Below are 18,729 nucleotides of genomic sequence, written 5' to 3' on the forward strand. Positions count from 1 at the left end.
TACGACAAAATTGATGAAGGGACACACACAAAGAACACAAATGGCCAATCCGAGATTCGAACCCAGGATCTCTGGCTTAGAGTCAAATCAAATAGTTTTTTTATTTTCAAATGTGGGTGGGGGTTACGTGTACTTTATTCTAGTACTCATTCATAATTTTGCAATCTTTTTCTGTTATTTACATTCTTCTTTTTTGTAGGAATACTGGCCCTAAAGGGAGGAGGGGTGTGACCCACAACAACCCCCCCTTGAGCACGCCACTGACTGCTACCCCAAGTGTCGACGTCACTGCACGTCACTGATACATTGCTGGAGTAACACTCGGAAACCACAGACAAAACATCTTTGACATTGACTTTAGGCGAAGGGCGGGAAGTCGTTTGAGGCTTGTGCGATAAGTATGATCAGTTTATTGAGTTTATTCCCTCGCCCAGAGATAGTTCTAATAAATGTAGAACTTATTTGGATTGTATGTATTGATAAAAAAGGGTAAGAAGTACTTCTTACAGTAACAAAAACAAAATGGGTCTACTATATTGTTGCTAGTTAGACATATATAACATTTTTCAGGAAATAGCTTATTCTGATTCGGTATTGAGTTTGGTAGTAATTAGTTGGTAGGATCATAACATCAGAGCAGAAGAAACCGGAAGATATCAATGGAGCAATGTTAATATTCAATTTTTAGTGTGTTTTAACAAAGTTTCTAGATTGTCATTCAAAATGCAATGTATTAAGTAATTGCAGATACCTGCGACTTGTTTATTTTTCTAGATTCAAACCGATTACATTGAATTTCAAGTGAGACATGACGTAGTAAAATACTTTTTACGAATTATTACCGGGCGTCTTGTGAAATTAACCGTAATATGAGTTTTGTAGCATGGCAGCCAAACGGAAAATGCATGATCCAGAAGACTTGGTGGATGCTGAAGGAGAATCGTTAAACGATTATGTGTCCCTTCTTATATGCAACAAGGATGACAATACTTTCCTGCTGCAATTTGATGCCATCAATGGTTGGTGGTTGCCCTCTTCGGAAGCTCCTAATGACAGTTACCGTAATGTGGGCAATAGTATGTTGATGGAGGTTAGTAATTTGAGTACATTTCAGTAATGTTAACATTTGACATATTTGTAATGTTTATTTTAACCCTAGAGAGCTAACGTGGAAAATCAGGAACGCTAAGGTGGAGTCATTTTGACGATCTTAGTCTTGTGCTTCATAGAAAATGTTTTATTGGCAATTAAAATTGGCTAATAATATAAATTTGTTTCTTATAGTACTGTATTAGTAACAAATGAAAACGTTTTGACATGATTTAACGTCCATAGTTACATTAAAAACACAAATTTGTTTGGTTTTCCCTACATATTTGGAACAATGGCTGCAAAACATTTTTGCCATTCTCCGTTTCTTGCATGGACAGAAGGAGCAGATATTGTTCTTTCTTTCCTTAGCCTCTACTTCTTCTGTAGACACACACACACACAATGGCTAGAGTCTAGTTTACGTCCTTCTTGCCCACTCCTTCTTACCCGTTTACTCTTTCTTGCGCACTCCTTCTTACCCGTTGACAAAACCGTGCTAGCAGACAGCTGGCGCTCCGGCATCCGTAGAGTAAGTAAGTTTTTCTTTTTACACTTTCTGTCACTAACCATTCACGGGAACGAGGTATGCCTACGAGGTTAGGTTAGGCCTGTTAGGTTAGGTTCCATTAGCACTCATTTCACCCCTAAATATGTGCTTCATCATCGAAAAATGTCCTCAGTACGTTCAATCACGCATATCCGGACAACATCGGTTTTTCTCGATTTTCTCCTCCAGGAAACTTTTCCTCGCCTTGGGATTTACTTTGTTGAATTCCTTATAAAATAACCTTTCCAACGATATATGACACGTATTCCTTAGGAAAAGGACGTAAACTAGACTCTTACCCACACAATATTTTTACCATGGACAAAAGTAGCAGGCATGGTAAGTTGAGCATTGCAAAATGGTTCGTCATCCATGTCTTCATAAGTTCCGTGTAGAGTTAGTTTCCAAACTGCCGCCGATTCTGTGGTTCATCATCATGACCTTGTTGTGTGTGCCATAAAATACAGATCGGCCATCTTGTCTTTCAGCTGCTAGTCATTTGATATACCTCAGATTCTGTGTCCACTGCACCATTAGTTGTGTTGTAAAACTCCATTATCACAGGTTTTTTCGAAGTTTGATAGATGGATGTTGTGTCATGAGTTGTCAATAGCAGCAAAACTACATTGTTTAGTTTTGTTTTGAATGAGAAGTGAGCCCGACCCTGTGGCCGAGTGGTTAGCACATCGCGCTGCGACGCCAAGGGTCCCGGGTTCGAATCCCGGTCGGGTATGGTTGTTTGTGAATGTCCATTTTCATCCATTTCATCATTTCATCACTCATCCCCATCTTCGCAAATTAGCCAAGAGGCACAAAACGCGAAGTAAAATAAACTAAATCAATAAATCAATCAATGAATGAGAAGTGATGTGCCAAACTTGCTTACGTTAAAGGAATGCTTCGTCAGAACGACTGCACAGATCAAATAACCCCAAATAACTTATCAACTGGACAGCAATTCAACACAGACAGTATCACTCCCTCCACAGCTCAAGGCCAATTGAAGGTACTGAGGGTGCCAAGCACATCATGTGGTAAGGAAGGGTGAGGGAAACCTCTTTGTATTTACGCGTTGTCAATTTGATGAAGCCTTAGCTATCTAGGGTTAAATATGGTGCACCTAGTAACAAAAGTGACTAGGAACCAGCCAAAGTAATTACTAACAAAATATAATCTTGGTAATTATGCGATATCGCCCGAACCCACCTCACTCGTTTATTTAGTTAATTTTAGCATTGATACTTACCTATTCTGCATTGCGGAAGATTCTTTTAGGTGAGGTTATGCCTTTTTCCATAAATTAGTGTCAACTTTTCATTATTTGTCTTCCTTGTTCCGCTTGGGTAACAGACAATATGGTGTGCACTCGTCATGAATCATCGCACGTTGTGCTTGTGTTTTGTCGATTTGGAGTGGGTATGCAGTGTTGCAACATTCTTCACCAAAAAATATATACTTTCGTGTTCATTATGTCATCACAAACCATTGACGGATAGCTCCAAAAACCATTCACGAAAGCACCACGTACCATTTCCGGCAAGGTTAGGTTGGGTTAGGTTAGGTAAGCATAGTTAAAAAAAAAAGAAAAAAATTCTCATAAAAAAAAGGCACGTTTGGAAACACTGGCGAGACCGCGTGACTTTCGATGCTCGTCCCATCTGCAGGTACATAATGAAAACAATGGCATATTGTTGTCGCTTTACACAAAATGCAAGTTCCTTACATAAAAAGTGATTATTTCTTGTACTGCAGCATTCTATTGTGAAGTTTTCAGTTTTTGCGAAAGAAAGTACCTCGAAGAACTTCGACAATGCTACAGAAACTGATTTCAGTAAGTAGTTTCTCCTGTAAATTTGAAGAAATCCGTTCGGGCGATATCGCATATTTACCAATTTCTTATGTCTGCAAGACGGATTTCTTCAAATTTACAGGAGAAATTACTTACCGAATGCAGTTTCTTTATAGTTGTGGAAGTTCAGGGAAGTGTTTTCTCGCATCGTTCATTGAATTTTGTCGGTAAATCTTCTATTTTTCGATATAAATGTGTGACCAATGCACTAAAGCTGTTCCATCCATTTCCTTCCAGCTGGATGTTGCCTGTGTGTGATGACGTAATCACGGTCAATGCCAGTCAGTGTTTCCAAACATGTGTTTTTGTAACGAAGAAGGTACGTTTCCGCAAATGGTTTGTGGGGCTGTGTGTCAATGGTTCATGGGGCTGTGCAAGAATGGTGTGTGAGGCTACGCATTTTTTTTCTAAACCAATTTTTAACTATTCTAACCTAAACATGACCCAACCTAACCTAACCTTACCGGGAATGGTTCGTGGGGCTATGCGTCAATGGTTTGTGGGGCTACGTAGGTATTGTTGGGTGCAGTCGGGTGGAAATACTGCATGCCGAGTACGGTAGTGAAACTGTGACCGCCATTTTGCATGTTACCGAAGGCAAAAAGAAACTAAGAAAACTTACTCGATATGTCGCAAATAGAGCTTATTTCTGTGAAATTAGCGAAATTCCACCTTCAATAATGTTTCTCAATGCAGAATATGTAAGTACGAATATTCAAATTAAATCAACTAACAAATTTCAGCCGACTTGCGGATATAAGAAATTTACCAGAAAATTTACATACATGTTGAATTTTATATTATTTTAAAGTAAAAGTCCTGCCACTGTCCATATCATTACCCTCCCATGTATAGGTATGCAGGAAATAAAGGAAAGTGTGAAAATACTATGCCAATCAAACGTAGTGATCTTACTCAATATTTATAAATAGTAACAATATATGCATACAGGAGCATAATTATAATGTTAAGAGCATAACACCTGATTCACCTAACTTAATCAGGAAACCATAAAGAAGCAGGGTAAAAAAAAAGGGTAATTCTTCACAAAATCGAAAGATATGTCCCATGCTAATAGGCAAGTGTAAAGCTGTGTTTACACAAGAGTTGCTAACACATGTTTCGAACAAATATTGGTAACATTTTGTAAAACGCTTGTGAATTTGTTATCAACATCTCATGTTAGCAACAGATTTCTTGTGTTGTCAACAGAAATTTTGTTATCCACAAGAAGTCGGTAAAGATCAAAGAATGTTAGAAACATTTGTTACCAATACATGTTAAGAGAGCCTTTTTGATATTAGCAACATTTCCCGTGCTCCCCTCCCGCCACCATCACGCCGGTGACAGCAGCGAGTGAGAGAGCATCGTTTTATGTGATGTGTGTTTTGTTTTGTAATTTATTTATCAAGGAAAATCTTTCGTGGAGTGGTCAAAGAATCCAGTGCTGAACATAGTTGAATCGGGACCAAACTTAAGACAAAACCAACAGGTCCGCTATAATTAGCTCTTGCCCCCAGTGAAGGTATCACCCAGAATCTTCTTGGTCTTCTCTGTTGCGCAAAAATGACACAGCGAGTAGAACTTCCTCCACACTCGACATCTTGCAGCCAGCTGAGGTCATGCAGCCAAAATGTTAACAAAAGTTATTAACAAAAATCAAGTCAAACTATTGTTCTGGTTACCAACATCTGTTGCGGTACCAGTTTCGTATGGGCACAACACCTCTCACTCGTTTATTTTGATATTTTTAACATTCGTACTTACATATTCTGCATTGCGAAAGATTCTTCAAGGCGGAATTATGCTTTTTTCACTAAAATAATTTCAATTTTTCACATTACGAGTAATTATTGTTCTTCCTTTTTTTGCTTGCGTAACACACAATATGGCGGGCACAGCTTGACTAGCATTGTGGATCATCAGTGGGTATGCAGTGTTTCCAACCGTCTTAACCGAAAAATGCCCCACAAACTATTCACGCATAACCCCACAAACCATTCACGGTTAGGTTAGGTTAGGCAAACAGTTAAAATTTGGGGTCGTAGTAATATCAGGAATGTATGTTTTGTTTTTATGTCTTCTTGCGAAACAACGACATGGTTGGAAACACTGACAGGGGGTTACATCCGGTTCACGTTGAGGAAGGAGATGAAAGCAACGGCAATTGTGCGTCGGAGAGATATTTCTCTTGAAAAATACATGCATTCCTGGTGAAATTGATTCCAAGATGAGAGAAAATACCTGCACGAACTTTGAAAATGCTACAGAAACCTATTTCCGTAAGTAGTTTCTTCTGTAAAAATGAAGAAATACGTTGTGCCGATATGAAACTGTTACCGCCTATGTATCAGTGGCAGATATAGAAATGAGATTTGAAGAGGAAAATTTTATCCTTGTACTTCAATTAGCTCAACTATTGTAATCTTATTGACATGTCATGGTAACAATTTTTTCCTACAGGTGTATTTAGGTAATTCATGCAATATTTTGTATTTTTTTTAAATTAAAATTTTCTCTAACTGAAGTATGTTTTGATATAAAAATCTTCAATACAGCATTATTTTAAGTAGAATATTGTGAATTGCTAAATCTAGCCTCTGCTGCATACATTTAAAATTTGAGCAAGGCTACAGAAGGAAAGCCAATCCAATGAGTGAGTTTTAATTAATTTTCATCACTTTTCTAAAAACGTTAAAGTTCCCCGAGCATATAGCACCATGCCATGAAGGCACATTAAGGGGATTGGGGGGGGGGGCACACATTCTTGACCTCTGCTATTTTGGAGGTGATGTGATCGGCACCACACTCCAGGTGCCTTTACTCCTCAGGGTTGCCCCCAGGTACCCCATTGGTAAAATTAGTTTATATGTGACAAAAATAATAATTCAAAAGCCATGAAATTTGACCACAGAGTTGTTAGCAACATTATGTAATAATAAAAACTTTTGGGGCTCAATGAGTGTTAACAACGTGAGTTGTGATGTAAAAGCTGCAGTGGTAACATCGCTCTCCCATTACAATGTTGCCAAGCGTATGTCTGTTATTGTCAATTGTTTTTATTGGCTTATTTGTACAGTATTTGGGTGTTTTCTGTACTAATTGTCTATGCTTTGTGTACTAATGTACAATTTTACTGATTAACTCTCTCTCTCTCTCTCTCCCCATTTTACAGTACGTTTGTCAGTTGAAGAGAATTCAACTGATCGCTGATTTGCTTTCCAGCTGCCAGTTGGAATTGCGAGCGGTACAATTGTCTAATATGTGTGCGATTTTTGCAAATAAATATTGAAAACTTGTTTTATTTTTCAGCTCTTTGGTTTAGACTTGAGGTGCGAAAATCTTCTAAAGCTGTATCGAGTGTGGCAGCCCAAGCCACATAGCATTGTTAGCCATGCAGTGTTCTTTGTTGATGCCAACAATGAGGCCAAGCAGAAGATGAAGAATGCACTTAACTCACCGGTTAGTGTGTTTTGTGACTTCTGGGATGGCTAGTCGAGAAGCCAGGGCAAAATTTGACCTTTTTTTTTTTTTTTTTATCGACTTGAAATGCGTTTGAGATTGTTTGGTACTGGAATTGAGGCCTTGAAGAAGTGAGACTTCAGCTCTCAGAATCTTTGAAAACTTTACAGAACTCATATGAGCAGGCTACTTACTACCTCACTTGTAACCAATGGATGTGAATCATAGGCATGGGGAGGGGGTGGAACAGATCGGTCGACCATCCCCTGGAAATCATTCATTTCAAGTTACGAAAGAGTAAAAATATTGTTATTTTTATTGTTAATATCAGAAAGAAAGTTATTGGAACAGAATAATGAAAGTAAAAACTGTATCAGATTGAAAAAACAATGTATAAAATACAGAAACCGGTTTGTTTTCATGTTCTACCATTTAATTCAAAGAATAATTGGTTCTACAGTTATTAGAAGTCCAAAAAATTTCCACTAGAAGTTAGTAACAAAATAGAACTACTATGGATTTCAGTATGCAAACTAAAATACAAAAAAATAATGAAAAACAATTACGTGGATTAAGTGAAAGAGACCCCCCCCCCCAAGGATATAATAGTTGTAGTAATAATGGTAATAACAACAATACTGATAAATTTGTATATTTATTTTGTTTATAATAGTTCTTATTGTATTATAGCAATAATTACCAGAATAAGTGTTATTATTATTGTTCTTACTTCTACTGTTGAAGTTTTATCAATGGTCAGACCTCCTCTACAACAATTCCTGGCGACGCCCATGGGTGGAACATATTTCTAATAATCTCATGTTGTGAACTAGGTTTTTATTGTTTTCATTATTAGCTGTAAGAGTAAAACATATAATAAAAAAAAAAACAATTGTTGAAGAGTAATACCTGATTCATATGTTATTTGTCGTACCGTCATATGTATTTAAATGAACAAAGAAAACAGAACTGAATTATCATATGTAGTTTTCAAGAAATGGCATGTTAATTTTTACTACATGATGGTGGTTTCATTTGAAACAAGCTGTCCTCTAGGTTACCCTTCTTTAACCTATTATATACTCTTACCACTGCAGTCTCAAGTACGTAAGTACTCCTGTTCCCTAACATCATCCATTATGAGCCAAGTGAACTCTGCTAAAAAATTGAGGGGCTTTAAATAAATAAGGGCCGACTGGCAACAGTGATTGGATCATGCCTGTGCAGTAACAGCAGTTGTATTTTCGCTAGCCAGCTGTTGGTTTTCCTGTGAATTGGAGCGTGTTAAATGGCTGAGCGATTACACAATCCCGCCAGTTGAGAAGTACAGTCTGGGATTCGATTTCTTAACTACAAAGTTCATACTGATGTGAGAAGAGTGAGAATTGTGAGAAGTGTATGGTCCGAGTGTAATGAGTGAATGCTCACACCAAAAAAACTACATCAACATGAAAAGTCATGGCAACTGTTTTCTGGGACCAACAAGCCGGTAAAAACAATCACATCCCATGCGTACTGTGAAACACTATCAAAAGAATACATGCCACACAAAACCGACGATGTGGAATGCTACACCCAGGAACTGTTCTGATCCATGACAACGCTAGACGACACACTCTTACCCTCGCTCTCTAGATGATTCAGAAGTTCGGATGGAAACTTTTTGACCACTCCTCGAATAACATGGACCTTGCACCTAGCGACCATCACATCTTCCTGAATCTCAAAGTTACTTGTATCTCATCGATTTAAAGTAACTGAGATGTTGAAAATGGTATTGTTGGATCGGCTGAACTCTCAGGTGGCAAAGAAGGTATCAAAAATCTTCTTCCACGGAACGGAAAGTGCTTGGAAAATAGTGATGATTATATTGAAAAATGAAGTGGATAGACAGTGCGGTCCATAAGTTCCTGTATTGATTTTTTTGCAGCCTTCCCATTAACCCCATCTAGCGGACGACTGTTGAACTACGTAGTTGCCGTTGTTGTTGAAGAGTGGGGACATCTGACATCTGTGTCAGACTTGGGAGATGGACGAGGAGGAGGAACAGCAGGTAGTAATTAATTTTTGCTGCACAGCTGAATTTTCAACGACAAAGACATTGGAACTGATTCAGAAGGCGTACAGTGAGTCAGCACTGAGTCGGGCGACCGTTTTTGAGTGGCACAAATGTTTTCGTGAGGGCTGGGAGACAGTGAAGGATGTTGAATGCAGTGGTCGGGCGACGACAACTCGGACCAACAAGAACATCGATAGAAGTGGAGTTGTTCACAAAGAATTCGTGCCTCCAGTTAGAACAGAAAATAAGGAATTCTATCAGGAAGTGTTAAAACGCTTGCTAGCTCGAAACCAAAGAGTTCGCCCGGACCTCCTCACCTCTCGTGATTTTTTTCTGCTGCACGACAACGCCCCAGCTAATTCGGCAACAAAAATCGCCAGTCCGTCGCTGAAAAGCAAGTCTTCACGTTGCACCATCCACCTTATTCACCAGATTTGTCACCTCCGGACTATTTCCTCTTCCCAAAACTGAAAATGCACCTGAAGGGTTCAAGATTCGACTCGATTGAGGAGATCCAAAAGGCTGTGACCGACAAACTGAAGACATTTCCGAAAGAAGACTTTTCTGAGGCTGTGAAGAGATTGAAAACATGTGCTAAGCAATGTATTGCATCAAATGGATCCTATTTTGAGTAAATAAGCAGTCAAAATCATAGACCTTTGACTTTGAATTTGTTAATGCCTTAGTCCGGGAACTTATGGACCGCACTGTGTATGTACATACAGTGTTGCTAAACTTCTTTTCTTGTTTGATACAATCAATTGGCCCTGTATTTTGAAATCCACACCAAATTTTATGACAGTTCAAGGTGAGCACTTTATACGAGGGGCGTATCATAAAGAATTACACTTTATTGTTTTAATGCAAAATGAAATGGCGTAATTCCACGCACTGCGCAGGATGGGTGCATAGGTACCTTGTCTACTGCCAGGTGGCAGCACCGTGTGACAGTGCGTAGTCTGTGGCCTGTGCAGCCGTCGAAGCACAACGTCACGAGTGCTGTTGCGGACAACATGGAACAAGATGAACGTGGTCAACGATGGACGAGTTGGTTTTTGTGGAAGGAAGGGGAAACAACGGCACGTATGCATAGACGGTTAGTTGCTGTGTGTGGCGAGTATGCAGTGTCACGGAAAACGGTGTATAATTGGGTAACTGGCTGGAAAAACGGTCAAACGTCGACGGAGAAGGGAAAGAGTCCAGGGCGACATGGGAGTGTGAAAACAGACGCAAACATCGCGCGTGTGGAAAATGTCATACTGGAGAACAGGCGTGTGACGTTTACGGAACTGGAGAGGATTACGGGATTAAGCAGACGAACCCTGCAACGCATTGTGCACAGTGACTTGAAAATGGGTAAAGTGTCAGCTCGGTGGGTACCGAAATGTCTTAACGCATGCCACAAACAACAACGCGTAGACATTTCCAGGGAGCTTTTGGAACTTTACGACCAGAATCCAGCTGATTTCATGGGGAAGCTTGTGACAGGTGATGAAGTGTGGCTGCATTACCACGAACCGGAAACCAAATCCCAATCCATGCAGTGGAAACATAAGGGAAGCCCCCATCCAAGAAATTCAAAACAGCGCCCACGGCTGGGAAACAAATGGCCACTGTGTTTTGGGGTAGTGATGGCATCATCCTCATTGATTGGCTACCGAGGGGAACCACCGTTAACAGTGCAGTCTACGTGGCAACACTGACGCGATTGCGTCGTGCGATTCCAAAGAAGAGGCAAGGCAAATGGGGCAAAGGTGTGCTTCTCCAACATGACAATGTCTGGCCGCACACCAGTCGTGAAACGACAGCTGCTACTGACCGACTGGGTTTCAAGGTGTTACCACATCCAGCATACTCTCCCGATTTGGCACCGTCCGATTTTCACTTGTTTGGCGCCATGAAGAAGCCCCTGCGTGGTCACCATTTCAACAATTGTGAGGAACTCCATGAGGCTGTCCAGCGAGGGGTGCACACAACTCCAAAGAACTGGTTTCAAAATGGTCTCGAACGACTTCCACACCGCTGGCGTAAGTGTCTACAGCTCCAGGGGGACTATGTTGAGAAAGTGCATATAGCCGATTAAATGTATCTATGTCTGTATGTATCGAATACAATAAAGTGTAATTCTTTATGATACGCCCCTCGTACATAAATAAAAATACCAGCCCATGGTATCAGCTGTGCTTTAAATAGATTGTTTTTCCTTTGAAGCATTTTTATAATTTTCCTAATTACATGCTTTTGTACCTGTAGGGCAGAGAGAGGCTGCAGTGGTTTTCGGAAGACGATGCCACAAATTTGCACTCCTATTCCTTGTCTTTGAGGAGCCCGGAAATTCTTGAGTTCATAATGAAGGTGAAGTCTGAGTTAGCATCTCACGATTCGACGCAGGGGAATTGGCAGTATGTGACGGACACTGGACGGAGCACGCTGTTCGGACACCACTGTGTGCAGACGCTCGTCGAAATCACGGAGCAGCAAGTGATCGTTCCGGCAATCACGGACAAGAAAAATCCCACTCCACACGAGCAGTTGGTGGCTGCTGCAGCATTTGGAAAAAGGGGTGAGTTTTACAAGGAAATTTTGTTTACTTGAGTAGCATTGAACTTTTTTTCTTCCGTTTAGCAGTAGCTTTAATCAGATGTGGCCTCCCCTGTGGAATAGTGGTGAAGTCATTGCCTTATAATTAAGAAGTCCTGATTTCCAAACCCGGTGGAGGCACTAGCATGGACATCTGCAGGATTTTTTCCAGGGAGCAGCAAAGGTATTTTTTTTCCAGGGAGGGCAAACAAGTCCCATTTTACCCAAAAGAGTGTTGTTCCCTAAAAAAAATTGCTTAAATTTGAATGTATGGTGTTCATGCAGCACATATTATTGTGGCTAAAATGAAACTATATGTGTGAAATACATAACTTTTGATTAACTTTCATTTTCCAGTTGGTGTGTGTGTGTGGGGGGGGGGGGGAGTGGCATGGCCTCCCTTGCCCCTTCCCTTTCCGGATGCCCATGTTTACTAGTGATTTGGATACTTTAAACTGTAGGTTCAGTCCTGGTTAGCCTATCTGTGCATAAAGTAGACTTAAAACAAAAACTCGTACTCTAATCAGCTGTCCTTTATAGTATCAGGATTCTGGAAAACCTGGAAGAGTTAGGGAAATAAACTCACCTGTGAAAAGTTATGGAATTTTGAATATATATATATAGGGAGTTTTGCACTGTGTTCAGTGTTTGAAGATTACATCCCTCAGATGGACACCACCTTGACGAGAACATTTGTTAATACGAACAGAATGACACAGTCACAGTCACCGCTGAGCGGTACAACACGATGCTACGAACATTCTTCATACCCGAAATGAGACGGCTTGGCTAAGGAACATGTGGCTGCAGCAGGATGGTGCTACTAGTCATACAGCAGTAGTGTCAATGACAAACCTTCGACGACACTTCCCGGGACGGCTCATCTCGACATTCAGTGATGTCCATTGGCCATCCAGATTCCCGGATCTAACTTCACCGGACTACTTCCTGTGGGGTTACCTAAAGGACAATATGGCCCACCCTGTATATCGATGTCAATATATATATATATATATATATATATATATATATATAAACACACACACACATGATTGATGTGGTAAACTCAGTTTTAGTATTTCATACATGAAGTTTGGTGTTTCCATGTTGCAAATTTGTGTTTTCCAATCCAAGGAACACACACCATGCCGCAACACAATGCAGTGAACAACCCAACCTGCCAGTCACCACCCTGCAATGCCACCAAACCACTGAAACCAAAACAGCTGCCAGCGGAAAGCACAGCAGACAGTGCAAACCAGGGGAGATTCCTCCATGTAGGAAATGAGGAACTTCCTACAGTTCATTTTTACTTATTTCCAGTTCTCTACTTTTTAGGAGTTTAATGCATGTTATATAATTATGAGCGCAATGTACGTACAATTACCTACATTAGCTACTGTCAAGAGTTGACTGGTCTCGGTCACTCCAGTAGCAGTCAAAAGACGATGGACACGGGCTTTTCTGCCGCTCACTGAGGAACCTCGGCGGTCATCCTACAAACAGATGGGTGAGGGTGGAAGGGGCAGTGCAAGGGAATGGGGAAAGGTTACGAAGATCGGCGAGGATCGAGGAACCAGCAAGACTTTCCTCAATCAGCGATTCCAAACCCAACAAAATGTTACCAAACCAAGCACAATTTGATCTTTGTTTGAACTTAGCACAGTTTCTAGCATAATCTGCAAACGCCAATCCCTGGGAGAGGGAAATCGAATTCAAAGGAATATGTTTTCAGGAAATAAAAATAAAATTATGTCCAAATCTTATTTCTACTTCACCAGCAGACATGTTTCAAACGAAAGGGAGTATGCCGATCCAGCGGAAAGCTTTTATACAACCATGTCACAATCCATCCTATCTTTTCTTCATCCTGCCCGATTTAGTTCATCAGGAAATTTTATGGTTGGAAATCTGTAGAAAGTTGGAAGTAAACAATTTTCACAAACCTTTTTATGTTCGATGTTGAACCCATGTCGTTTGTTGCACCATTTTAAACATTTGGGGGGGGGGTGGAATTTACACTATTACATATCTGTTAAAAATAAGTAACGCAAGTTCAAAACTATAGAAAAGCAGATGCAGAATTACAATTATCCGAAAAAAGAAAAATAATTAATAATAAATCCTACCACAATTTAGAAGCATTTAGCAAAATTTTGAAGTTTAAGCAACACTTTTTATTATCGTCAATCCACATGACAGGGAGAGGGAAGAAAATATAAATTCTTGCAAAATCTGAAATATCGTCAATTTTTATAGGTTCACATTTAAATATTTCGTACTTCAAAGTGGGGAGCAAGGGCCCCTTGCCACACCTTGAGCATGGCCTGCAGGTAACATTCTAAATGCAATGGGTAGTACATGTACAAGCAAGATGTTTGAATGTAATTGAACCCATTTTTCAAACCTTCCTCGGTTTACCATAACTTCTTCCTACACTCCGAAAAAGCCGTGAGTCGCCACTGGTGCAAACTGAGAAACACTCGCCAGCACTGCCAGGTGGGAGAAAATGGAACTACCAAAGACCCAGACACCGCATCCTTAGTTAATGAAGGGCCCTTGTAATGTGGTTACTTGGGTTAAGGGCTTTTAAGGGAGGAAGCTAATGCTGAAGGTCGTGGATCAAAACTAACCCCCCAAATCAACCACTTACAAGTCTCTAAGTTGAAGGCTAATGCCACACTATAGTATGGCACCTTAAATCTCATTCGAGATTCAGCACAAATTCAAAGTGACTAACTGAGTCTAACCCAAGGGTGGATTCAGCAGGCCAATTAATACAATTATTCATAAAAACAATATATATGGCGATAACTCCAAAAGGGATATTTCTTGAAAGGTCAGACGCAGTTCCAGAAGACACAACGCTGCAACAGAAGTACACAATTACAAATATATATCTAACTACACTTCTAAACTCCAATAATCTGCAAACGAACCATTTTTATATGTTCAAGTATTTTGACAACTGACATTCAAGAAAAGTCATAGGATATTGTCAGGTATTACTAATATGTTTTTTTATAAGTTTCTTAAATGATAACAAACAGCTATAATTGAATTCAACAACGTTTATTATTCTGATTGTTTTCATATAATTCACAAATCATCAACAATTTTGAATAACAGACTGCTATTCTCCATAACAATTAACAAATTGGACAACAAAACGGTATTAGGTACGAGATATTCAAACATGAAATTATTTTTTGTTATTCCTACATTAATACTTATTTAAAACGTGTGCTTTACGTTCAAACAATTAATTACCACACTATCATTGACCCAATTACAGTCATAAAACAACTTTGAAATTTGGTGGTGTATAACCGGGGTTTTACTGCTACTTATTAACCCCGAGAATTTCTATACATACTTCATTTACTTTATTTGTGCTCTTTAAGTATTGCTCAATTTATATGTGGAGGACATTTAATTTTACTGACTCTGCTTGCGAGGAAAAACCTATGTTTTAATCGCCCTTCACCAAACACAAGCGATCTACCATCGATTAGCAAACATGCCTGGGGCATTGTTTACAAAAGGTAACTTTGACCGACGTAAATTTCTACACACTTCAATAATGGTTCAGTTGCAAGCTAATCGAATTTAGATTTCCACACTAAATTAGCAGTACATACCTTAAGGTCAATTTCTGACTTTCAAATTAGAACAATGGAACCTCGTGGCAATTTCAGAACACCACATCACAATTTCATCGCCAAACTTGTGTGCCCACAATCCTGGTAGTACATTCTGAATTGTTCAATCACTGCAATTCAACCTCTACAATTCCGGCACATGGACATGTAGGAATATCATTCTTCACCCAGGACATAATCACGACGTAACAAGTTCAGGAACATGCACAATGAGCAACCATGTGCACACGTCGATTCTCATTCAGTCAAAAAAGGCACGTATTTGATGCATCAAACTTCCTTCCCATTTTTAGCATGCTCTATTCTCACAAATTACTTTAGTGTCGGCAAAAACACGAACTTCGCAGGTTTATTAGTGTATCTTAACTTCCACAAAACGTGCAGGAATTAATACGTGTTCTAGTATTCAGTAAACTTTTACACTGGCAATTTCTACGTGTTAATTCGCGTGTATTCTCGTTTCACCAACACCCCAAAACTTTCCTGAATATATAAGTCGCCAGGTTGGTATGAAAGCAACCAAAAAGAAAAAAAACTTCCTCACAAATATATTGCAACGTGGTGAAGTACATGTCGCACCAGACACCTATTTCACTGCATGTCGATTCGCTGCATACCTTAAGCCGGAAGCGAAGAGAAAAAAAAAATGCTGTATTGCCAGTGAATTCACAACAAAGAGAATGACACGTAAGCCGGGGAGAACAGCATAGAGAAAGCTAGTGTTTCCCTCTAGTGGAGGAAAGTGTAACTACCTCAATACTTCGCAAAGCGTCTGGAGCGCGCTTCCACGCTGATGCGGAGCAAGAATTTGTAACATATTTTTACGCGAATTTTTAAGTTCAGAAAATATGCTACACCCTTCAAAGTTAATCGGAAAATATACAAATTCGTAATGCGGAAACAGCAAACTTCACATATGAAACATTTTTTTTTTTTTATTGAAGTGAAGTGGCTATGTTATTAAAAACAGCCCAGATATCTCACAGATAGCTACGAAAAGAAGAACAAAAACAAGGGAAGAATTTCAAATATCTCATGTTTATTTATGCTCAATTTTAAGTTATGGAAGTCATGACCTGTCTTCAAAATTTGAAGCTTACCCTCATATGGAAGCCAAGTAAATGCTGTTGCGGTCAATAGTTCATTAATTATATGACCCATTTTAGATCACTACACACAACACAGAGCATCATATCATTCACAAATATATATATGTATATCGTCCTCTCACTACATTGCTCACACAACCTTGCTTAAAATTCCATGCACTCCTGAACTGTGGACGAATTCTCTTGTAAGCCGACCTGATGCAATTTCGACTCCAACTAGGTAAGGGTCCTGGATATTGTTGTCTTTTCTTGCTTTTAGTTGCAGTCATAAAACAACCCTAGTCAGTCAGCATCTTCTCTCTCCATGGACAAGACAAACATTTCTCACCATCATTGTAACGTACCTTCCATATGGTTTGAAGTGGTCAACGCCTTCTTCTCTCATCTTCAAATGTTCATCGGAAGAGAGATGTTTCTGGCCCAGAGGAAAATTCCCGTCATATGCCAAACAGTTCCCTTTTTGCCCGTAAAATTTCACTTGTTGCCAAAGCTGGTCTCTCTCTATTGTAAAGGGTGTCCCATAAAGTGCGCAACTTTTAAAAAAGTAATAAAACAGTTACATATCAATGAAAATGCATATATTCTTATATATTTACATTCAATAACATCTCCGATTCAATAGTGGAAAACAATGTCTGGCATATGACCACCTCCACTGAGTCGGCATGTGTTTACACGCTCGATGAAATTGGCAATAACCCGCTCACAGATGTCTGGCGTAACGTCGGCAATGACGGGTATGATTTCCGCCTTCAGTTGTTGAATGGTACGCGGTTTGTTAGCGTACACTTGAGACTTGACATAACCCCACAAAAAAAAAGTCACAGGGGGTAAGGTCGCAGGACTTGGCAGGCCACTCCTGGTCACCTCGCAGTGAGATCACTCGTCCCGGGAATTTTTCTGTGATAATGTCGAGTGTTTCACACGAGGTGTGGCATGTTGCACCATCCTGTTGGAACCATAGGTTTTGAATGTCAATATCTTGAAGGAGAGGCCATAACCTGCTGGTTCGCATGTGACGATAACGTTCTCCATTGGCTGTAACCGCAACACCTTCGTCGTCCTCAAAGAAAAACGGGCCTATTATCCACCGGCCCAAAAACCACACCATACGGTCGTCCTTTGCGGGTGCATTTGATGTTCGTGGGTCACTCGTGGATTTTCAGTCCCCCAAATCCTGCAGTTTTGTTTATTAACAAATCCACTGAGGTGGAAGTGGGCTTCGTCGTTGAAAATGATGTTTTTTGCGAAATTTTCATCCACTGCCAGTCTCTCTTCAATCCATTCGCAAAATCGTCTTCTTTTTTGATGATCCGCCGGCTTGAGTTCCTAAACCAGTTGGATTTTGTATGCATGCATGTGAAGGTCTTTATACAAAATTCTTTGCAATGAACTGCATGGAATGTTCAACTGCTGTGACCGTCGGCGAATTGATTTCCTTGGACTTACTGTTACACTTTGTTGCACTACTGCGATTTGTTGAGCATTGCGTTGAATGCGATTTCGCCCAGGTGATTTCACAGTAGCAACAGAACCAGTTGTTTCGAACTTCTTTATCAGCCGCAGAACTGTAGACTTTTTGGGTGCTTCATTTCTTTTGAAAACCGCGCGAAGCCATCTTACTGTATCGGCCCCACTTTCAAGATTTTGATAAGTTTTCACGATCAGAACGCGCTGTTCATTTGTGAACCGCTCCATGGCAACACCTGCAACATTAAAGAAAACAACAACTGCTAATCAAATCGGAGTGATAGTAGATACTAGAAATGATAAGAACAGGGCTGCCAACAAAACATTTAAAAAATGGTGCCAGATTCAAAAGTTGCGCACTTTTTGGGACAACCTTTATCTGGCAATAAACTATGGTAGGTAGACACACTGTTGAGCTTGGGTGAGGAGGTGGAGGGAGATGCACTTCGGTTCGAAAATTCTGGGAAAATTCTGTGCTTCAAAGAAAATGAAAGCTATCTGTCAGAGTAACTGCTTATTACTTGGCTAGAATAAGTAAGAAGGACTTTGTACTTCACAACTTCTTGATGAATTCATTCAAATATTTTCAGTAACTTTTTTCATAAATTAAGGGAAACAGTTTTTATGCAGATATAAAAGATGGTTTTCTACCCCAAGTAATTTACTAATAAATGAAGTACTTAATGAGTAAATTACATATCCAACTCAGAGTGCATTATACTGTTGAAAAAGAATTATGTTTTCTTATGCAGATGGAAATTGTAACCTTTATTAATGTAGTTTCACATAATCCTTGCCCATTCCTTCAAAGTTAACTCGGGGCAATCAAATAAGAATGCTTTATACGTATTTTTTCAGTCTTCATAACAATTATTTTCCATTAAATGTATATTATAAGT

The 18,729-nt window shown here is 39.7% G+C and overlaps 1 protein-coding gene across 1 annotated transcript in view; it reads left to right on the forward strand.

Annotated features, from left to right (window-relative positions):
- Positions 1 to 642: 642 nt before the first annotated feature.
- The window catches only part of LOC145990024 (uncharacterized), a 65,833-nt gene continuing 47,746 nt past the window's right edge, over positions 643 to 18,729 (forward strand). Inside the window, exons 1-3 of the mRNA XM_083125649.1 lie at positions 643 to 1,090; positions 6,801 to 6,950; positions 11,263 to 11,572. Of these exons, the coding sequence (XP_082981775.1) occupies positions 884 to 1,090; positions 6,801 to 6,950; positions 11,263 to 11,572 (667 nt within the window). The 5' untranslated portion in view covers positions 643 to 883. The remainder of the gene's footprint in view (positions 1,091 to 6,800; positions 6,951 to 11,262; positions 11,573 to 18,729) is intronic.

Source organism: Lepisma saccharinum, chromosome 7, assembly GCF_977018435.1.
Source record: "Lepisma saccharinum chromosome 7, izLepSacc3.1, whole genome shotgun sequence".
In the NCBI taxonomy this organism is placed as follows: Eukaryota; Metazoa; Arthropoda; class Insecta; order Zygentoma; family Lepismatidae; genus Lepisma; species Lepisma saccharinum.